Below are 23,956 nucleotides of genomic sequence, written 5' to 3'. Positions count from 1 at the left end.
GAGGTAGTATGTGGAAGTAGTTATTGGTTGGACGAAAGATTTGTGGTATGAAAATAGACATCAGTGTTTGAATAGGTCGCATTGAAGGAGGCGTGGAAGATGATGCGGGCAGCATGAGTAATTTGTTGTAAGATATGTGGACGGATAAAGGGATGAATGTTTTGTAATGCTAGAGTTGTAAAAGCTAGAAGTTTATCAATAGTGACGGGGGTCGATTCTACGGGAAAGTCAGTATTGGGGGATGAATCATGTGTTCGCAGTGGAGCTACTAGTTCTGGATGGGATGTTTCTGGCGCAGGTTTACCCTTGCATTTGTAACTGTAAGTGGGATGCTGTTCGTTGCAAGTAGCGCACCGAGGTGGCTGAGTTAGATTCGTACATGAGCGAGTAGGATGTGTGCCAGTACAGTAGCCACATACGACAGTATTACGGCAATTGGCAGTAGTATGTTGGTTATATGCTGGGCACTTCTCACAACGAATGGGTAACGGGGGTGAGGACCGAGAGGGTTCCACACGATGTCGTTGCTTATAGATGTAAGCTCCATTAGCAAGTAAGATATCAATGGTCTCTTGATAGGCACTAAGGATCCGCACCATATATGTGGGTCCTTGATCGTTGCGAATGCGAAGGGATTTTGTGATGGTAAGACCCTCTGCCCTTAACTCTTCTGAAATTTCGTCGTCGGTGTACGACGGATCGACACCCCTTATAACCACAGAAAGGAGAGGAGGTTTCTTAGGTGGTGGAGGTTGTTTGCGCCGAGATGAACTAAGAGTTTCTATGGTGGCGTTCTTACCGAAAATTTCAAAGGAGGCCTTATTACGGACAGTGATGGCAAATTTTGGATCATGCGAGTGCAGTATAATTCCGTTACGGGTTTTAACGACTCTAATGAGATTGATGCTTGGAAGATATTTGCGTAACTGCAGAACTACAAACTTGACATTTTCGAATTTTGGGTCAAACTTTTGGAGTAAGAATGAATGAAGCTGATGATCGGATATTGAGGGAGTGCTGAGAGATGATTCTGAAGATATATTCGCAGTTCCCAGGTCCATGGCGTTAGCAGTTGACGGTGATGGTTCAGTTACATGCAGTCTCTTTGCTGGCGGTGAATTTCTGACACGGTCAGCGTAGTTCTCCGTGCGAATGGGCGATCGTGATCGGCTGGAGGCGTTAGAGACGGTGGAAGCATTGGAGCGCTCTGAGGCTCTACGATGTCTGCCGCCCTCCTTCCGCTTTTCCACCTTTGTGGCATGTGCCGGTGGAGCGAGAAAGACTGGGGGTAATCCTCCGTGACGACCATCCATCGAAGCCCCAGTGATCGGAAGAGGATCCGCCATGGAGATGAACAGGTGGGCCGAAGCCCGAACTTAAAGCACCAAAGCAGTGTTCAATGATGTGATGAGAGATGTTGAAGGTGAGGTGACTCGTTTGGATAGCCACCAAGGTAGGAGGAAGTTTCCGGACAGACCCGTAGCTCTGCACACCCTTGGCTTCATCAGTCTGGAGGGCAGAGCTCGTAGGAATGACGCAGAAAAGTCTCCGGGATATGGAAAAGGAAGGTTTCCAAAAGCACAATAGCCACGCTATTGCGGTTGTCGCTACCAGAAAATCGCTTGCGACCGAAAGTCTATGCACAAAGACATCGCCTTCCGAGCATATCAAAAATAACTAGTTACTACCTGGGAGAATTTGCATTGGTATTTATCGTTTAATATGAGCAAAGCTTTACAAAATATCTTTGGCACTTCTGCCAAGTAATGCATAATCAATAATGTTCTATGTTTTCAGTAATCGGTCACAATAATATTGTTGTAAACCTGTGAATCGTCTGACAACAGTAACACAGGCAACAGTTCTGCCATCTTATGTTCATATATGCTAAGACACAAGAATAACAGAGAAAGAAAACTGATGGAAGCACATCTACCTGTGTAATTGTTGTCAGATGATTCAAAGGTTTACAACAATACACAGCAACTCAACAATATATATATATATATATATATATATATATATATATATATATATATATATATATATATATATATATATATATATATATATTATCCCAACCTGCAACACTATCGAAACCGGATGTGGTTCAATTTATAGTACTTCGGGTTTCAATACTGATTTTCATAGAGGAAGAACTGGAAAGATATTGAGGAGCACTTCTTTTACAATCTATTCAGCGTCCTAAGAATAGATTCTGTACCCTCTCTTAATCCTGTATTCAAACTGGAAATGATCCAAATTAACGATTTTTGGTTTCAACATTTCGCCACAGAATACAAAAACAGTAAGGAATAGCAAGAAATGTTTTATATATATGGACTCAGGAACAGATTCTTTCTTTGATTTTATTCCTCTATTACATCCAGTAGTTGTAGATGTAGCCGACTACTTCGAAGTTTTAAGTATTGTATTCGGATGGTTTGGAAGTATTACATAGATTCGACTTTGAAACAACACTCACTCTTAATTTCATCTAGAGGTTACCAGAATCCTTCAGCGTAACGAGAGGTGCATGAAAGGAATGATATAACACTCAAACCATATTTATCATTGGAGTAGACTATATGGCGTAAGACTTGCCTATCTTTTGCTACGTGTGATGATTTATCACACTATATATATATATATATATATATATATATATATATATATATATATATATATGTATGTATGTAAAAAAGGTAATCTGGTCATTCTTATCCTAGAAGGTTATGCTATCAGTTCCTGAACCATAGGGTACTCGAGCGCCTCTAGTGGAAGTTTCTGAACCTCATACGTTCGAATGAGCTACCGGTAGTCTTAGCAGCCATTCGAAACGATATGTCGAACTGGGCAAGGTTAATCTCTACTTAATTGTGAATCTATAACGGTATTCATGGAAGTTGTATAGTTAGAAAAAATATAGTGTTCAAAATTCGAGAATAATGTGAATTTGATAATAGTTATTAAAATATCGACCAATATATTTGTGTGAGTATTCGAAATTTCTACATTTGGTGCAGTGCTTAAAGTGACATCAGATGAAGTGACGGTATGGAACAAATATGTCCACTTAGAGCAGTAATTAAGGATAGGCACGAGCGAGTTCGAGCTAGTTTTCTTCGAAACTCGACTCGATTCGAAACAGACATTTTTCAGCTCGACTCGAGAACTCGACTCGAAAAATTTCCTTTAACTCGACTCGAGTTTTGAGTCGAGTCGAGCCAAAACGAGCCAAATTGGGCCAAATCCTGTGTGTAGTTTTAAGTACTCTCTTCAAGTATCCTACATAGACAATATAATTATTCTATTGTTAATGATACAATTTACTATTATTATTATTATTATTATTATTATTATTATTATTATTATTATTATTATTATTATTATTATTATTATTATTATTATTATTATTATTATTACAACACCGTGTATAAACATGAAAGTTAGGTGTTTTGTATCTGAATACTAAAAACGAGTTGACTGCCGACATCGGTAGTCCTGAAGTCTAGGAGACAAGGACATCATTCTGGATTTGACTGGACAAGGACATCATTCTGGACGAGTTTCTGGATTTGACTTCCGGAGGAGCAAGTATTCAGGATCGAGCCTGACATTATTAAAAGTTATAGGGCCCAGGCCAAACATGTTCAAAACTGCTTGGCTTGCACTGAGAAAAAAAATTGTAGGTGGCGTACTTAAAAAGATAGGTTACATGCGTAATTTTTGAACTTAACGTAGAGCAGGCGTATAACTGAAAACGCATGTTTTATAATACTTTCTGTATAAGTGTTCCATCTATACGTACTTTCTGTATGAAACAATGTAGGCGGTCAGGATCTCACATACAAATCGGCGTATATAACATATAGCTGACGAAGGTAACGTAAGTATATGCATGTGATATACGGAAAACTGTTAGATGTCAGACATCCTGCAACGGCATGATGAAACATTTAAGGGCAGTGCCTATGTAGCATACGGATAACGTATGCTCCGTACTGACTTCTATAGTAAGCAAGAGGATACCGTATATTTATACAATATACCGCTGTCCGGAGAACGGATTTTTCTCTGTGTGGGTTTAGGGTTGTCAACGGCTCGGCTCACAGCTCATTCAGTATCGAGCCGAACTGAAAAGTGAGCTGATCTAACAACTCACCCAATAGAAGCGACTCGAGCAGATGCCTTATTCCAACCGAGCCGGCTCGAACTCATGGCCTACCTGAGCAGAATTCAACCGAGCTGATGGTTCACACCAACCGAGCCTACTCGCGCTATGGGGTCAGTTAAGCCGAGTTGAATCGAGCCGATGGACTCATTTCAAACGAACCGGTTCGAGCCAAGTCGAAGCGAGTTGGTGGCGCATCCCAACCGAGCTTGCTCAAACCATCTGCTCAATTGAGCCGAGCCGATGGCTTATCCAAACTGAGCTGGCTCGAGCTGTTTGCTCAATTGAATCAAGCGAGCCGGTTGACATCACTACCCGGTTGAGTTCGGCTTGGGCTCAAAATTCGACCGTGCAGGTCTCAGCTTTGATGATAAGAACTACAGTATATACTTATATGGTGCTCACAACATTTGAGGCTGTCTCATTATAAAAAGCTATTGTCGTCTCGTTATCGGCAATGTCCCCTGTCGTGAGCAACACTAAAAGTATTCCACATTACTGCTTAAATTTCTCATGGCTGTCGCTTTCCAGTCTAATCAGGCCATGATTTCGAAACGAGTTAAAACGAGCTGAACGAGCGAGCCATATATCAAACTCGACTCGACTCGAAACTTGACCTCAAAAGCAATGACTCGTCTCGGAAATCGACTCGAGAAAATTACATTTGATCCGACTCGAATTTGAGTCGAGTTATGAGACGAGTCGAGTTTTAGCTCGACTCGTGCCCATCCCTAGCAATAATTTTGACACAACCCTAAACAGCATCTCTACTCCTAACATTTTTGCACCATTTTCGAATTAAAAAAATCTATAGAAAGAGAGACAGAGAGTGAGTATGGACTTATATGTAAATGTTTATGTTCCCGCTATCATCAGCCTAATAGAAATAAATATTTATAAATCAATGAATATTGTTTTCCGTTGTATTTCATTGTATTGTATTGTATTCCATTCAATAATATAAAATCTTTAAATTATGCTAATCATGATAATATTCGATAAATAATTACCAGCACATAATACAAATCTAGTGAACAGAAAAATGTTTTGTGCAGCCGGTTTACGATATGAAAAACGAATTTTCTGTCAGCTCAAAGTGTAAAATTCTTAAACATTCTACGTAAGTGTGGACCTCTAAAAATATACAAAACACATTGTACATAGGCCTACTTTAGAACACGGTTAGAACATTAAACTATTTTTACCAATCTGGCTTCTGAACGTTAAGCCACAATATCTGCCACAGTATCTTATAAGGTCCATATTCCTTCTTTTCTCGTTAGGCTCAGGATTAAACATGTGTACAGAGTACATTTTTTCTATACGCAAATTACAATTTAAATAAGTAATTTTTACCGGTATGCCATACCGGCCTATTTTCTAACTTTCGGATGCATAACCGGCTCATACCGGCTCACTTTAAGCACTGATTTGGTGTGAATTTATATTCGGGTTATAAGAGACGGATCGAAAAACTCTTCCCGAAGGTGTAAAATGGTTGATCAATACATAATTCATTGGGTGAGTGTTATTTTTTGGTTATAAAATATTCTCTTTATATTGTCATATTTCCTACAGATCAAATATAGAATTCATATTGGATTGTTAAATTTAGGAGGTCTTATATTTATTAGATTCATTATCGAAATTTGTATTAAGGGGTACTTCTTGTTGCAAAGAATCATAGTACCATTCAACCTAGCTTTATAAGACAAATTAATTTTTGGTAAATATTCTAAATTTTCAATATAGCTATAAATTTGTTATATATGGTTGAAAATATTTCTGTATTGCATATTTATTTTTCCACAAATTTTGTTATAAAATTTATCAAGTTAGAAAATCAGTTATTTTCAATTATCCATATTACCTAGTTTTCATAATATTATTTGGAGGATAACAGCTGTTTTTTTTTTATGTATTTGAGCTAGTTTTAGTTAAAATTTAACTATAAATTTAAAATGAAACCCGATAAATATTTTACGGAAATATTCAAATGCTAACATACAATTATATCCATTATTCATTGAAATTACGAATCCCGCAAACCGATAACTGTCCTGGTTTTTATAACCAGCGACCCAGGACGGAGCACTTAGAAGCACGTTACACTTTATAAAAATGATAAATGTTCTACACTGTGTTCGTATAATCATTCTATCAACTTACGATTTTATGTTATGATTCGCGTATCAATAAATCAAAGTTTGAGAACTAAGACTAGGGTAAACTAGAGTTTCCCGCGAGACTCTTGAAATTTATCGTCTCGTCTACGTTCTAGTCTCGAAAATGAGAGGAGAATGGCCATTTTTCTAAACTCATATCGAATTTAAAAGATATTTCTCATCTCGGGAGCAACACTAGTCTAATATTATACATCCTAACAATAAATTACGCTTAATTAGCCGCGTAGGAAAGACATCGAATTAAAGCACCACTAGGGAAAACTCTAGTAAGTAGTGAAAAAAGTATAAAATATAAAATTTCCAGTAGCATTTGGCTGAAATATAAATTAGAAATGAAGATCTGCGTGAATTCATGTTGTTGTACTTTTGTTATAATTATGAAGGTTTATTTCTTGGTCTGCGCAATCCAAATTCCTTGTTTCTTAAATACATTACGGATTCACTAGGTAATAAAAGAATCATATGTGCTCATTTAAAACCTACTTACGGAATCTGTAGGACAAACGTAATACTTAAATATGGATAATAATGATTATTATCAATCGCTAACCACTTCTCTATATATTAGCAGTTTTGAATCCGTTTCCTTGTATAAAAAACTCTTAGGTATTAGGTTTTAACACGTTCGCTGCTGAGGACACCCATCGGCGTCCAGTACTGAATTTGACATATGCGCCGGACGCCTCTCGGCGCTTGTCCCTGCAGCTGATTCACTTTCCCGCCAGCGCTAGTGCAGGTATTGACGGGAAAGTGAATCAGCTGCAGGAACAAGGCAGGGACAAGCGCCGAACGGCGTCCGGCGCATATGCCAAATTCAGTACTGGACGCCGATGGGCGTCCTCAGCAGCGAACGTGTTAATGTTTTTTTTTTTAAAGAAAAGAACCTCTAGAAATAACACAAAAGGGAAAATGTGGCAACAACAGATCTGTCACCCTCACCGACTTTCCTTCGACCAGGGGGCGCGGTGGCTCAGTGGTAGAGCGTTCACCTCCGGTGCTTCGGGTCCCTGGTTGGATTCCAGCTTGCGCCGTGTAGACTTTGTGGTGGACAAGCACCGTGCTCGTGGGTTTTCTCGGGGTTCTCCCGTTTCCTCCCATTTTCTTCATTCCACCATTTCACTCATCTCTCATCATCACTGTCTCCTTTAGCCTAACCGACATAACCATGGGACGTAAAACCCTCGACAGATTTCACTTTTCATTCGACCAGCCATAAATAAGCCCTCATACTGAATTTGGTGACATCCTCCACCACCCGCGGTGTGTCGGCATCGGATAGCAACTGTATACCAGGATAGCAGACGTAAATAAAATAAAATGAAATCTTTGAGTTTTACGTCCCACGGTTATGCCGGTTAGGATAAAGAAATGAATGAAATGGTGGAATGAAGAAAGTGGGAGGAAACGGGAGAACCCCGAGAAAACACACGGGCACGGAGTTTGTCCACCACAAAGTCCACACGACGCAAGATGGGATCGAACCAGGGAACCCGAGCACCGGAGTTGAACGCTCTACCACTGAGGTGCCTCGCCCCCCGATAGTGGCCGTACTATACCAAAGTAAGCAATAATATAAAACTTACTTGGATTTCTTTTCTACAATTTGTTTTTTTGTAATCAAATCATTGATTTCCTTACTTATTCGCTATCCATCCTTAATATTAGAAAATGTATTACCCAGTGCTTAAAGTGACATCGGATGAGATGAAGGTATGGAACAAATATGACCATTTAGAGTAGTAATTTAGAGTAGTGACCATTTAGAGTAACCCTAAAAAGCATCTCTACTCCTGATATTTTTGCATCATTTTTGACGTGAAAATCTATTGGAAGAGAGGGAGAGAGAGAGAGAGAGCGAGAGAGAAAGAGAGAGAGAGAGAGAGGACTAATATGTCAATGTTTTACACCCCAGTATCATCAGCCTAGTATTCAATGAATAGTGTTTTCCGTTGTATTACATTATATTCCACTAGTATTTAATAATTCTTTCCAATGTTATTTCCATTTTTAAAAGCTTCTTCTGGTCTCGTTTCATCTCCTGATCAAGACTAGTTTTCTTACAACTGTGAGCACAGAAGTCCAGACAATGTGAAAAGAATAATTTTGATTTAAAAAAAAAAAAACTCCTGTCAATGACAGACGCGGATCCTGGTTAAACATCTTAGGTGAGTGGTAAGGTAGTTAGAATTTTTTTAAGTAGGTGGAATTGCTCATCGAAATGTTGAAAAAAAAATAAGAGCACAAATTCTATAATTGAATAGCGTGATAGGGAATTGTTATTTACTATCGAAGCAGCAGCAACGAAATATTTGATAGTACAAACATATTTGTTGACTCAATGCTAACATCGTATTTATTTCTGTGTAAACTGTGTTGTCGTCTGCATGCAAATTACAATTTAAATAAGTTATTTTTACCGGTATGCCATACCGGCCGCTTTTTGAATTTTCGGATGCATAACCGGCACATACCGCTTCACTTTAAGCACTGGTATTTGTTCGGCCGCATTTCATTATTCTTTTGTTTTGTATTTGGCAACACTGGGATGATTGATAGTTCTTTATAAGTGTCAACGTGGCGGTTGTGACTGCATAGTGTGTAGTTGCTTATGCATAGCAATTAGTGTATTTAGTTGTGTGTTTACAATATAATAAATAGTATATTGTACAACGAACTTTGTGTTCAAAATAATACAGTCCACGAACATTAAAGTGGTCCTTACCGACCGGATTTTGTTCCAGTTGTGCATGTGCATGGTTTGCGAACTTGTGGCGCAGTATCTTCATTTTGTAGTGCATTGTCAAAGTGGTGCAGAATTATAACAATGGAAGAACTCATAGGTAAGAAAACTGTCTTGAAACGTGAAGTGACAAGGTTAATACATAAAGTGAACGAGAATAAAGACAAGCCTAACTTCAGTATCAAGCTGTACACTGAACGTGCTACGCAATTACATGGCGATTGCACAGAACTCATTACAAAGTTCATTTCTGTGGGTGGTGAAAGTGAGTTTGCAACATATGACGGAGAATTTAATGAAGTGCAAAATAAGTTGGACTCTGTCTTAGAAATTTTGTACAATATGCAGTCACCTAATACTGAACAGGTAAATACATCTAATAAACAGTGCACAGATGTGAAGTTGCCAGACTTAGAACTTCCTACATTTTGTGGTAGAGTGCAAGATTGGCTATCGTTTCGTGACTTATTTGTTGCTGCTGTTCATAATAACAATCGGTTAGGAAATGCTCAAAAGTTGCAGTATTTGAAGACAGCTGTATTAGGGGAACCTGCTGTATTGTTGCAGTCTATTTCCATATCTGATGATAACTATAAAGTAGCATGGGAGTTACTTAAATCAAGATATGAAGACGTGAGGGAGCTAGCAAATCATATTTTGAGCAAGTTGATTACTCAACCAGCTGTGAAGAATGAGTCATCAGGTGTGTTACGAAGATTGGTTGACAATAGTGTTCAGTGTGTGTGTGAACTTAAATCCTTGGGCCTTCCAGTGGAACATTGGGATGTGATTTTAATTTACCATGTGGGTGAGAAGCTAGATAAGAATACCAGAAAACAATGGGAGCTTTCATTGAAGAAAAACGAACAACCAACTTTCGACCAGCTGAAAGAGTTCATATTACAACGTGCCAAAGCGTTAGCTGCAGTGAGTGCAAGGTCACCGGCAGACACGTCTGCTTTAAAAACAAACAAAAAAGGCAACACGTTAGTGCATCATTCAAGTCCAATTGTGTCGTGTATCATGTGTAAAAATAACCACAAGCTATATAAGTGTCAAGAGTTCATAAATATGTCAGTGAATGATAGGCATAGTTTTGTGAAAAAGAATTCGCTTTGTTTCAATTGTTTGACCTTAAATTGTTCCGTGAATAAGTGTAGTGTGAAGCAATGTTGCCACACTTGCAACAAAAAACATCATACTTTATTGCATTTTGAAAAGAAGGATAAAGTAGATCAAGTAAATTGTTCTCATTCTATAAATCAAAAACTAATTCCTCAGGTGTTGTTGTCCACCGCTGTCATAAATATCAAAGACGAAGCAAATAAGTTGATACAGTTTCGTGCTCTTATCGACTGTGGTAGTGAATTATCGTTTGTAACTGAACGTTGCGTCCAGAAGTTACGCATAAACAAAGATAAAATAAATATGAGCATATCAGGTGTTACTGGTTCTAACGTTGGAAATTCTCATGCAATAGTTGATTTGTGTTTTCAGTCATTGTACAGTAATAATAATATTCATACTAAAGTAATAGTAGTCCCAAGAATCACAAGTAACTTACCCAGAGTAACTATTCAAAATATAGGTAATTGGGAAATTGTGAAACAAGTAAACTTAGCTGATCCACAGTTTAATAAAAGCGGCCCTATTGATGTGTTGTTAGGTGCTGATGTTTTCCCATTATTGTTGCTCAGTGGGAGACACGTAGGTACGAATGGAGCTCCGTCTGCCATTGAAACGGTGTTAGGTTGGGTATTGTGTGGTCAGATTAACTTAACGAATAACACATCAAGTGTTCAGTCATATTTTGTTTCTGTTGATCTCAATAAAACATTGCAAAGATTCTGGGAAGTAGAGGAGTTGCCAACTGTACAACATTTATCCGTTGAAGAGCAAAAATGTGAGCAGTATTTTGCTGAAACTTACAAACGTGATGTTGATGGCAAATATATAGTAAAATTGCCTTTTAAAGAAAATGTTGAGCCTCTAGGTGTATCACGGGACACAGCAGCAAAGCGATTATGCCAGATGGAACGTAAGTTACAGAAAGATCCTGATTTATGTAAACAATATTGTGATTTCATGAAGGAGTACTTAGACTTAGGTCACATGGAAAAAATTCCTGATGTAGAACTTGATAAGCTTGTATCTGAATCTTATTATCTGCCGCATCATTGTGTCTTAAATGAAAGTAGTTCTACCACTAAATTGCGAGTTGTATTTGATGGTAGTGCTAAAACTAGCAATGGAATATCTCTCAATGACAACTTAATGGTAGGTCCAAAATTACAAGATGATATTATCCCATTAATATTAAGGTTCAGAACTCATCCAATTGCATTGTGTGCTGATATAGCAAAAATGTACAGACAAGTTAAGGTAGATCAAACTGATTCTGATTACCAGAGAATAGTGTGGAGAGAAACAGTTGACCAACCTATTACTGATTTTAGATTGTTAACTGTTACTTATGGAACCAGTTCGGCTCCATATCTGGCTGTAAAGTGTTTGCAACAGTTAGCTGTAGATGAAAGTTATTGTTATCCCAGAGCTGCAGAATTAGTCATGAATGATTTCTTTGTTGATAATTTAGTTTCAGGTGCAGCTGATAGTAGTGAGGCAATAGTATTGTACTCAGAATTAACAGCATTATTACAAAAAGGTGGTTTCGAATTAAGAAAATGGTCTACTAACGACAGGAATGTGTTAAATAGTATACCTTCTCACTTAAGAGAAACTCAATCGTTAATTTGTTTTAATGAAGATGAGAATGTAAAAGCTTTAGGTATACAGTGGAATCCATCAAGTGATTCATTTTCATTTTCTATCGTTGTTCCCACTTCTAAGTCAGTAATGACAAAACGAATGTTACTATCTGATATTGCAAAATTGTATGATCCGCTTGGTTGGTTATCTCCAGTATCCATTGTTGCAAAATTGTTGCTACAATCATTATGGAATTTAAAAAATGAATGGGATGACGTACTTCCGAATGATGGTACTCGCTCTTGGGAAGTATATTGTCAAGAATTGCCATTGTTGAGACAGATTAAGATCAAAAGGTGTATTTCTTCTAAAAATATTGTGAAATATGATCTAATTGGGTTCTCAGATGCTAGTGAAAAGGCGTATGGTGTAGTAGCATATGTACGTTGTATAGATACATCTGGAAATGTGCAAGTATGCCTGATTGCTGCAAAGACCAAAGTTGCCCCTATAAAGCAAATATCAATACCTAGGTTAGAATTGTGTGCTGCAGTATTGTTATGTAGATTAGTCAATACGGTCATAAAGGCAATGTTAATCAAATTTGAACAGGTTGTCTGTTACACAGATTCTACTATTGTGTTAGCATGGCTTTCTTCATGTCCGAGTAAATGGAAAACATTTGTGGCTAACCGAGTATCTGAGATTCAACAATCAATTTTATTAAATGGGCGCACACATCGAGCAAAGACAACCCAGCTGATTGTAGTTCTCGTGGTTTGAATCCGTCACAATTAGAGTCTTATTCACTATGGTGGAATGGGCCAAAGTGGTTGATGGAATCAGAGTTACCTATTGTAAATATTAATTGCAAAAATCTAGATTCTGTTCAATGTGAGCAAAAGTCTTCAATTGTTAACATGCACATTAAGGTTGACTGTACAATAGTAGATAAATTTTCATCATTATCTAGGTTACTTCGTGTTACTGCTTGGTGTAAAAAATTTATTAGGAATAGTAAAGGTAAACAGGAGTTAAAATGTAGTGGACCATTAACTACAAAGGAGTTGTCAAATGCATTAATGCATTGGATAAAACAAGCTCAAGAATCTGAATATCCACTTGAGATAAAATACCTACGTATGAAAAAACCTTTGCCTTATAATAGCAAACTATTGTGTTTAAATCCATTTCTTGATGAAAATGATGTCATGAGAGTTGGAGGTCGTTTGCAAAATGCTAATGTAACATATGATTTCAAATATCCTATCTTACTTCCAAAACATGCTAGAATTACAGAACTTCTTGTAAAATCTGAACATATAAAGCATCTTCATGCAGGTTCACAGTTACTTTTATCTGTTTTGCAACAAAAGTTTGGATTATTGGTGGTCGTGACTTTGTAAGAAAGATTGCAAAAAGTTGTGTAACATGTCACAAACAGTCAGGTGTAACAGCCTCCCAATTAATGGGTCAACTTCCTGTTGGTAGAGTAACACCAACTCGTCCATTTTTGCATTGCGGTTTATATTATGCAGGTCCACTAAGGTTAAAAAATATGAAAAGTCGAAATTCAAAATTGTTCAAAGGTTATGTAGCACTCTTCATTTGTTTCAGTGTCAAGGCAATCCACTTAGAATTGGTAAGTGATGCTTCAACAGAGTCATTTATTGCAGCTTTGAAACGTTTTATAGCTAGAAGGGGAAAACTTACTGATATTTACAGTGATTGTGGTTCAAATTTCATAGGTGCAAACAGAGAATTAAAATCCTTACTGAAACTTGTAACGAATGGTGATTCAAAAGAGTCTGTATGTAATTACCTCAGTGTGCAATCTATAAATTGGCATTTTAATCCACCATCCTCACCTCACTTTGGAGGCATATGGGAAGCTGGTGTAAAGTCTGTCAAGTACAACTTGAGACGTGTAGTTGGTAACACTATACTCACATTTGAAGAAATGTATACAGTTTTGTGTCAGATTGAAGCCTGTTTAAATTCTAGATCATTAACTGCTCTATCTTCTGATCCTAATGACTATCAGGTATTAACTCCTGGTCATTTTTTAATTCACGATTCACTAGTAGCAATACCTGAACCAAATTTGTGTGAATTAAAAATCAATCATTTGTCACGCTGGCAATTAACTCAAAGGTTGGTCCAACATTTTTGGAACCGTTGGCAAACAGAATATTTGTCTCGGCTGCAACAAAGGCCAAAATGGTGGTGTAAACATGCTAATATCAAGGTCAATGATTTAGTGTTAGTGAAGGAAGATAAGACATCTCCTCAGCATTGGAATTTAGCAAGAGTAGTTGCTGTTCATCCTGGTGTAGATAATATTGTTAGAACTGTTACTATTAAAACGAGCAAAGGTGTCTTCAAACGACCAATTGTAAAAATTTCTCCTCTTCCATTTAATGAAGAATAATATGTAGAATGTGTAGTGTAGAGTAATGTGTAGAATAATATGTAGTGTTGAAATGATATTTCAAGGTGGGCGGTATGTTCGGCCGCATTTCATTATTCTTTTGTTTTGTATTTGGCAACACTGGGATGATTGATAGTTCTTTATAAGTGTCAACGTGGCGGTTGTGACTGCATAGTGTGTAGTTGCTTATGGATAGCAATTAGTGTATTTAGTTGTGTGTTTACAATATAATAAATAGTATATTGTACAACGAACTTTGTGTTCAAAATAATACAGTCCACGAACAGTATTACCGCATATTTCTAACTGGAATTTTTCAATCCCAACTACTAGATGAATTTCCACTTTTAAAATAACATAAATAAGGATAAAAGATGGCAGCATGTTGTTCATTGATCAAGACATTACAGAAGTGCAAATAATGAATGAGGCCACTTTAAACGAGAATTAAGAGTAATTCAGGCAGAAATAAAGGTCCCATAAAATTTTTATCGAAGGTATCATTTATTGCTTTTATTTCACATACGGAAAGAAATATTGAAAGCAGCAATTAAAAGATCATAAACATACTAAGATTTGTATGACAAAGGGGGAGGTATGTAGCGAACTGGCCACCTGGAATCTCTAACCAGGTAAAAAAAATAGGGTATCCGTAGCTGGCGGAGAGAAATAAGCAAGTCACTAGTATTTCCATCCCATTGAATCGTGAACTTCTAAATACGGTTGGATTACTTGCCTCCTTGAGGTTCAAGGAAACAACTGTCGATTTGATTTTAAGTCTCCACGGAGGCTAACACACCTAACTGGTCTTACCTATTGACGACTTTGCTATTCCTCTTGGTTTTACGGTTTATTTGGCATCATCTCATACTCGGGCTTAGCCCACCAGACGGTTTTCACTATGGCGGACAATGGCATCGATCAAGGCAAACGCACAATGAGCAAACATACTTTACCAAGTATCATCCCTGGTCCTCCTGGTTGCTCCACTAAGGTGGAAAAACGCAAGGTGCAGTCACGAACTATTTCTGGTCGTACCAGAAGCTCATCTCAAAGCTCTGTTACGTCTGTGGCTTCCCGCTCTTCCATCAAGCAAAGTTATTCTAACCGCTTGCAATTTTCACCACCTGCAAAGAAAGCACACACTGCATCAGATAGAATGGAGAACACTACGGATATGGAAACAGATTCTACTGCGGCTCCAGCTTTACCTCGCTCTTCATCACCATCAATTTACTCGTTTCTGTTGACTAATTTTGATTCACGTTTCTCCACTGAGAAACAAGTTGCTATACAACTGCGCAAGTACCTTCCTCGTGCTTCACTCAAAGAAATAGTCAAGACTAGGAACGGCTTCATTTTCAAAACAGAAGATGCAAACTTGCTTAGCACTATAAAGAACAAAGTACCTATAGATACCTTCGGCAAAGATGCTAAACTTACCAACCTTAATGCATCTCAACGCAAGCAAATACCACCACCTCGCCGTCCTCCGCTCCTTTCCGTGGTGATTCGCGGTGTTGATCCTTCTTATAGCGATGACGAGATTCAGGAGGAACTTACCTACGAAGGACACACACTCCAGAAGGTTATGCGAATTAGAAACGCTGCAGGCCCCACGTACATGGTTCGAGTACTAACTCCTTCTAAAACCACCATTGATTCTCTTCTGACTAATGGAGCATACATTTATAACAGAAGACACAGAGTTGAACCTTCACGGTCACCAGCACCACTACCACTTCGATGCGAGAAATGTCAGACATATAATCAACATTCTACCGCAACATGCCCAAATACTACTGTTTGCGGCTACTGTTCTGGTGAACACTCCACTCGTACATGTCCAAATCTACAACAACCACCGAATTGTCACACTTGCCACGAACAACATCCGACATATAGTTACAAGTGCAAGGGTAAACCTGCCCCTACCGAAGCTCACCCTGAGTACGTGGCACCATTACATACATATAACTATTCTGCAGACGTTCCACAATCACTGGACTCTTCTATAACAGTGCGCAATATGCTTGCTTTTCTAACGCTCACTCTTCAAAATATCCAGCCATTTCATCGTTCGCATGTCTTAAAACAAATCACCCACGCAGCCAGAGAAATATTCCGTTACATTTCATGCTACTTATTCTGGTCAAAATGTCTATTTTCACACATCACCTTTGGAAACTACTGTCTAACCTACTCATCATGGATATAGTCTTTCTATTTCTCAATATTAGATCCATTTGGCAGAATAAATCTTTATTCGAAGCGTTGTTACTGGAGGAAAGAGCTGCAGTGTTTATCCTTAACGAAACCTTTCTCACTCCCTCTATGACTTGTCACTTTTCTGGATATACACTAATTCGACAAGATAATACTCTTCCTAGGAGGCGTGCAAATGGTGGAATAGCCGTGGGATTTTCTCCACGTATCCCATCACGACGACACTTTTGTAGGCTGCCAGATCTGCCTGAATATCTTATAATTACTTTATACTTCCGTAATATAGCCATAACTGTTGCCACTGTTTATATCAGACCTGGAAAGCCACTACCTACTGCATTCGTGCAATACATTTCCGATAATTATAAGAGATTCATAATTATGGCCGATTTCAACATGCACAGCAGATCACAAAGAGACAGAACTAACTTTCAAACCTTTGTCACAACTCACACAACTGGTATCATTCATGATCTTCCAAAACCCACTAGGCCTGAATCACAAAGCACACCAGATATTGTCATTACTTCTGCTAATCTCGTTTCGCAAATCCATATTGATGTTCTCGATCCATTAGGAAGTGACCATGTTCCGATCAAACTGCTCCTCCGTACTCAACATACGTCTCCCTCTCCAGAATTTCAGAGAACTAGCGTCCGTTTTGAAAAAGCCAACTGGGAACAATACCGAACATATCTATCGGCAGCAATAGAGCCATTAAAACCTCCTACATCAGAAGTCGAACTGTATCATGACATTCATACCATCACAACTTCAATCCAAGAAGCAAGTTCACTTTACATACCAGTAACTACATCAACGCCTTATCGACCAACATTGCCACCAGAATATCTTAACATTTATCACTCGCTCTCGACAGTTTTATCGAGACTATCAACGTACAAAAAATCCAGAATCACTCCGTCATCACCGGCAACTTCAGAGGATGGTCAAGAATTACATTTGTGCTTACAAGCTAAGGTGTTGGGTTAAAACCTGTAATTCACTCTCTGACGTCACTCATCCTAGCAAGTACTGGAAACGTTTTAATGCTCTTTGCGGAAAACATGCTAAAACACCATATCCATTATTAAATGGTGACTTACCTATACAAACAGATTCCGCCAAAGCTGACGCTTTCGCTGATTTCCTCCAAGACATCTTCACACCACTCAGTTCCACATCTTCATGTAGACATCCAGCTGACACAGTCAATCCATCTTCTCCTTCATTACAACCTCATGCCCTTCATACTCTTCCGCAAAATGAACCTCTAACCGAGCCAATCACAGTTCAAGATATCAGTACAGTTGTTCGCAACAAAAGAAATAGTGCACCTGGCTTTGATACAATAACCTATCGCCATATAAAAGAAAGCCCGCTTATATTGCTTACTCTGTTAGCCACGATTTTTACTTTCATTCTGCGAACTGGCTATTTTCCTGTCACCTGGAAAACTTCTAAGACGTTAATGTTTCCAAAACCAAAGAAACCTCCTGCCAACTTATCATCCTACCGCCCAATTCAATTAACGTCTACTTTTAGTAAAATCCTAGAACGTATTCTCGTAAGACGTCTTCATGTATACATAGAAAGACGCCAGTTACTTCCCATACATCAAGCAGGATTTCGCCCAGGTTATTCGATCAACGATCAACTACTTCGCTTAACAACCATGGTTACACAACACTATAACTCGGTCAAACCATCATGTCTTGTATTATTTGACCTCGAGAAAGCATTTGACAGGGTATGGCACATCGCACTTATATACAAATTAGCTCATCTTCGATTTCCTGTTCCATATATACGACTGATATACAACTTTTTATTCGGCCGTCTGTCATATGTTTCAATAAATAACTGCCTCTCACATCCTATTTTCCTTCACTGTGGAGTACCTCAAGGATCGGCTCTGTCGCCACTTCTCTATCTTCTCTATGTTGCCGATATGCCTCCACTTCCTCATAAAATACACCTATTTCAATATGCCGACGACACTGCGTTTCTTGCCTTAGGACCTACTATCCAATCCATCAACACTGCTCTACAGTTAGCAATTAACAATTTTCTTCGCTGGTGCGACAAATGGCAGCTAACGATCAACGCCACAAAAACGCAGGCCATTGTCTTCATTCCTCCGAAACGAACATCGAGAGTCAGAAGAAATCCTAACTGCCTTTCACTACAAGTAGACCAAACTCCCATCCAGGCACGATCAACTGTAACTTACTTGGGGCTCACATTCGATAAACATCTCACTTGGAAACAACATCTTCAAACAGTCACAACTAAAGCATACAATAGACTTAACTTATTAAAAAGGCTCACCGGAACGTCCTGGGGACTAAAAGCGAACACAATTCTGAACACATACAAGGCCTTTTTACGGCCTGTACTGACTTACGGAAACGTTGCATGGATTGCGGCCACCCGCAAAATTTATGAAAAGTTATTAGTATTAGAACGACATGCTTTCCGCATTGCATATCGAGTCAAATTGCCTAGTCCCACAGCAGACTTGTACAACCGAATTCAGTTTCCTACCCTTCAGTTTCATCTTGAAACTTTACGTCTCACATACATATGTTCTCGTTATAACACCCAACACCCTTTACTTCTGAATACTATGCACCACTTAGCTCTCCATCCTTCTCCATCTCGATATTGCCCTACACCGCTATCGTTACTCTATACTCTCTACTGCTACACTCTACCTCCTGACTCCTTAGACCAGGAACTCCTCATAGACTATCAAGTTCATGACCATCTTCCACTCATATTTCCATCATTTGCACGCTGAATCCATCTGCTACTAACAGAACTCCCATTGTCTACTTTGAAGCCTAGAGCAGCCCCTAGGCAAGAAGATGATTTCATCTGTCGAACTAACACTTTTAGTGTTGTGATGTGATAGCACGCCTCGCCTCACCCTTCATGCTCATTTCACAATCTATCTATCTATGGTATGCCTTCTCACCAGGTACTCATATTACTTTGATATATCAGTTGCTCCAGTTCAGGTTCGGAAAGATCCTTAAGACCTTAGCAATTATTATAATAAAGAACTTCTCTGAGACCGTCACAAAATCCCTTAAATCTTCTATTTACGCAACACTCTTCCCTAAGAGAGGGCGTAACCCTCTAAAAGGGTGCTAGTCATTATGACTAGCTATAAACAGACTGACTGACTGACTGAGGTATGTAGCAATTAAAACAGATTAATCACATTAATGAACTAGACTGTTAGGTTATTTTTGAAGAAGTGTTAATGGGTAATTTATGCTCACACTTCAAATGATAACTCGTGAGGAAAATTCCATTTTATGTTTTTTTTATTTCGAATTTTGGAATGGAGGTAAAGGGAATTTGTGTCAAATTTGGCAATGGGATTTTTCATATTTATTTATTTATCAACTCCAACAAAATTCTCTATGATCAGAAAGGATCTTGCATCGTTTGGCCTAATCCTCGTTTTGCCTAACCAATTATCTCACACTTTTATGACAGATAAAAGATAAGCTTTATGTCCGCCATTTTAGGCGAAATAAGGATACTCGTTTGGCCTAATCCTCGTTTTGCCTAAAATGGTGGACTACAAAAAAATCGCGGATATAAAACTGGAGGGAAATTTTTCGAAAAAAAAATATCCCCTACTATGTGAAGAACTGAGAAATACAAATTAGTTTTCCCATAACTAATTTGTAATAGGACTATTTGCTTTCGGAAAAATGTTTCGACAATTGTACAGTTACTTTTCCGTTCAATTTTGAAAATATTAATGCCCCCACAGGGTGTATAGTAACTATATTTAAGATGAGAGAAACACAAATTGTTACACCTGTTATTAATTTTGTTTAAAGGTGAGTGCTATTCAAAAGTAACTTTTAGTTTGCAGTTTGTTTCCAAATATCTGATATTGTCAAATGGTACTGCTAATCGGTACGTTAAAGGAAATATAGTTTATGTGTTTCTTCTTATGTAGGTGCAAAAGCTATTTTACTGTAGGTTTTGCTTATCTTTTAGACGATTTCATTCCAGTTTCAACGCTTTTTTGAAACTGTTAATGCATTATAAGAGATCCGATTGTGATTCTATTGTAATTACAATTCGTATGAAATTTGTAACTATTTCGAGCTAGATCTGACAAAAGATCCCGAAATTTGCTCATAACTTAGCAATGGATAATTGTGATCGCAATGAGTGATTTGTGACAAATCGCTCCGCTGACAAATTGCTCTTTGGATAATTCCACAATTCAAACATCTCAATGTGTTACTGACAAAGAAAAGAAAAATATATTTCATTTCTTATTATTACTTTTGAAATTACAACTTTTGAGTTGAATTTCCACTCGTTTCACTTACTACCGGCAATGTCCATAGCATAAGTCTCTGAGATGCACAATGAGATTGAAATCCGGGCTTCTCGGTGTTTTTTTCAGCAGGAAGAAGTTGAATGCTCCTCCAAACAGATGGTGGCCAACCGGGATCTGTTACGAGAGTGGTTGTCCTGCTGGTACACTCCATTTCCACTCGTATGACAGAAATAAAGATATAGTTAACTCTGGTGATCTTCGTACTTCGATACAATACGGGTGAATAGTAGGTACAAAAGGTCCAAAACATTGCTTACAGAAAAACACTATAAATCAACATGGTCTCCGTTATCTTGTACAATTCCAACCTGACATGATTTCGTTGGGCTGGCACCAAATTATAGATCACTATCGGCGTGATGAGATTGAAATCGAGACTCATCGCACCAGGGTTTGCTGGTTTAAACAAATGTAAAAAAAAAAAAAAAAAAAAAAAAATGTTCGTAAAAGTGTAAGTGTTCGTAAAATCTTGATGGACACACATTTATGGGTTATCACGTTTCACTCCCGCATATTATTCGTATTATATTCAGACCTAAATTCCCCATTCATTACTCAAAAATATTATACTACAGAAGCAACGTTTGTATTTTTTTATAAGTTTATGAATGCTTCTTCTGTGATTTTTTAAAATAGTTTGTTATTATTGTTATGCAATTTCATTCAAGGAAAAATTCTAAATATTGTTTCGTTTTAATAATGTTTACTCTTGATAAAATACATCGAAATGCTGTAGTTTTTTGGGGAGAGGAGGGTTCATACAAATCCCACGAGAGGCATTTATTGAAATCAGAAGTATCTTTGGTATTTATTTATGTATAAATGGGTCAGAGCCAAAGTGGACTCAAATAATTCTTATCTTTATTCACTTTTCTTACAGATATGCAAATTAAGTCTATTTCTTCTTCTTCTCGTTGTATTTCTCTATCTTGGACTAATAAAAGTCGTAATGAACTAACTTGGACTAAATTAGTTCTTCTGTACTCTGCAGCATTTTGAAATTTTCCATATGTAATTCTGTATAATGTTTACACTTGTGCAACTGGTTATCTTTTTGTCCTTCTGAAATGACTCTTGACAGTTACATTAACAAGTACCTAAAGATCAGCACAACGTATTTTTACCAGGAGTCCTTCATGGCAGACATATCGCATTTGGGGTCAATGAGTCCCGGTTTGGAGTTCAAATGGAGGACAATTTCTCTCGGATGTAAGCCGAGAAGTGGTTTGATTCCGCTTTAAGCTTATGTGACCCGGTTGTTGCATAATAACACCAAGATGAAACAAACTTATTTCTCTCCATATGTGATATAAATACATACAGCAAATTATTTAACCCCTTTTATCCCCGTGATGCCATATGGCAACGGAAAACAACCTTCAGAAAGCCAACAGATATATTTCTATCTACTCATTTTCCTTGTTCATTTACTAGTAAAATCTAATTCCTTAACTAGTAAATGAAGAAGGTAACAAACGAAAAACATTATTTGTTATGTTCTATGTTGTTAGGAAAGTACGTAAAACAATTCACACACACACACAAAAAAAAAATTAAAAAATAATTCGGGATAATAAGGGTTAAACAAAAAAAACCTGGTTTAAACTCAAAAAATACCGGGTTTAAACAACAACAAAAAATTGTTTATTGTTTTTTTTTTTTTTTTTTTTTTGAAACACGGTTTTTGCCAACCCTGCATCGCACCATGCTACTCGTTTTTATGGTCCAGTCACGGCATTCTTTTCCAGTGTAAAACATTAACCGTAGTGACATATAATGACAAGTAGTAACCTCGTGGGTTATCGGCTTCTGAAGTCCATACGATGAAGCGAACGTTGTCTACGAACTATCCGGCTGAACCCCTTATTCAGTTGGGTGTACGTCTTGGCTGAGGTATACTGGTGTTCGGTGCAGTGAGTAAAGTTATGAAAACATTTATACCTTGTTCTCGTACATGTGAGTTTCTTTTTACATTGTTAAATTACTGTAGATTTCCAAATTATGCAGATTCAATATTGAAACCGGAAATATATCTATAACTTACGGCAGGAATAGAGTGATAATGTGAGACATGCAACCTGTTTATCGGAAACTGAATTCTCATCGAAAACGATTTCTCATTATCTCTTACGATTTTTAATATTTAGGAATCAATATTGAAACCGAAAGTTGTACTAGTTCTTACTTTAATAGAAGACTCAAGCTGAGATGAAATCTATTTTTTTAAGATTTGGAATCTATACCATAAATCGTTTGGATCGTTAGAGAACGTGTCGATATATATACGACATATGGGTAGGCCAATGACAAAACACGTTAAATTCACTTTAAAAAAAAAATGAGATTGTGGTTGCTCTGGAAACCTTAGATGGAAAGCTATTATTTCCAAATAGTATTCAGTAGAAAAAGCCATTTTAACTAGTTGAAAATTGAGATTGAAATATGTACCAATTACCAAAATTTGTTAAATCCATCATGGCAGCAGATGCAAAACCCGTTAAATCCCTCTTCCATATTCAGTTTCATAAACTGTTAAATCCCAAACCTGCAAATAACCTAATGAGAAAAGCAGAATCACACCCGGTTGATTCCATATTTCAAACAATTTAAGGTTTCGTACTGTATAGGATTAGTTTAGTAATCTGAATATTTATTGCAACTCTTCGTAAATCATTCAAAATTTTATTTGGCAGAATTTGAAGTGTGCGCTTTCATTATTTTTTATTTTTGGACTGAAAATTGAAAAAAAAGAAAATGAAATCTTTAGTTTTACGCCCCACGGTTATGCCGGTTAGGCTAAAGGAGACGGTGATGATGAGAAATGAATGAAATGGTGGAATGAAGAAAGTGGGAGGAAACGGGAGAACCCCGAGAAAACCCACGAGCACGGTGTTTGTCCATCACAAAGTCCACATGGCGCGAGCTGGGATCGAACCAGGGACCCCAAGCACCGGAGGTGAACGCTCTACTACTGAGCCACCACGCAGCATGGACTGAAAATGGAGACACTATACGTCTTAACCTAACTGTTCCTGAAACTTTTCTGTGCTTATTTGCATTTCTTTAATAATTACTAGACAAATGCACGCAAAATCGAAAGAAAACGATACTC

At 37.7% G+C, this 23,956-nt stretch overlaps 3 protein-coding genes across 3 annotated transcripts; all 3 read left to right on the top strand.

Annotated features, from left to right (window-relative positions):
• The first annotated feature begins 9,184 nt into the window (after window positions 1–9,184).
• On the top strand, window positions 9,185–12,592 carry LOC145675154 (uncharacterized). The gene has a single exon (XM_081745525.1). The coding sequence runs from the start codon at window positions 9,185–9,187 to the stop codon at window positions 12,590–12,592; it is 3,408 nt and encodes a 1,135-aa protein (XP_081601651.1).
• A 137-nt stretch (window positions 12,593–12,729) lies between these two features.
• LOC145675153 (uncharacterized) lies at window positions 12,730–13,215 on the top strand. The gene has a single exon (XM_081745524.1). It carries the CDS (start codon window positions 12,730–12,732, stop codon window positions 13,213–13,215), a length of 486 nt encoding a protein of 161 aa, XP_081601650.1.
• A 62-nt stretch (window positions 13,216–13,277) lies between these two features.
• LOC145675152 (uncharacterized) lies at window positions 13,278–14,240 on the top strand. The gene has a single exon (XM_081745523.1). The coding sequence runs from the start codon at window positions 13,278–13,280 to the stop codon at window positions 14,238–14,240; it is 963 nt and encodes a 320-aa protein (XP_081601649.1).
• The last annotated feature ends 9,716 nt before the right edge of the window (window positions 14,241–23,956 follow it).

This window comes from Thermobia domestica, chromosome 18 (assembly GCF_964235325.1).
Source record: "Thermobia domestica chromosome 18, izTheDome1.hap1.1, whole genome shotgun sequence".
NCBI classification, from domain to species: domain Eukaryota; kingdom Metazoa; phylum Arthropoda; class Insecta; order Zygentoma; family Lepismatidae; genus Thermobia; species Thermobia domestica.
The sequence above is the reverse complement of the archived record's forward strand: the minus strand, read 5'-3'. Positions and strand labels throughout refer to the sequence as shown.

Coding starts and splice junctions, on each gene's coding strand:
- LOC145675154 (XM_081745525.1), top strand. CDS start 9,185: ATGGAAGAACTCATAGGTAAGAAAACTGTCTTGAAACGTGAAGTGACA.
- LOC145675153 (XM_081745524.1), top strand. CDS start 12,730: ATGCACATTAAGGTTGACTGTACAATAGTAGATAAATTTTCATCATTA.
- LOC145675152 (XM_081745523.1), top strand. CDS start 13,278: ATGGGTCAACTTCCTGTTGGTAGAGTAACACCAACTCGTCCATTTTTG.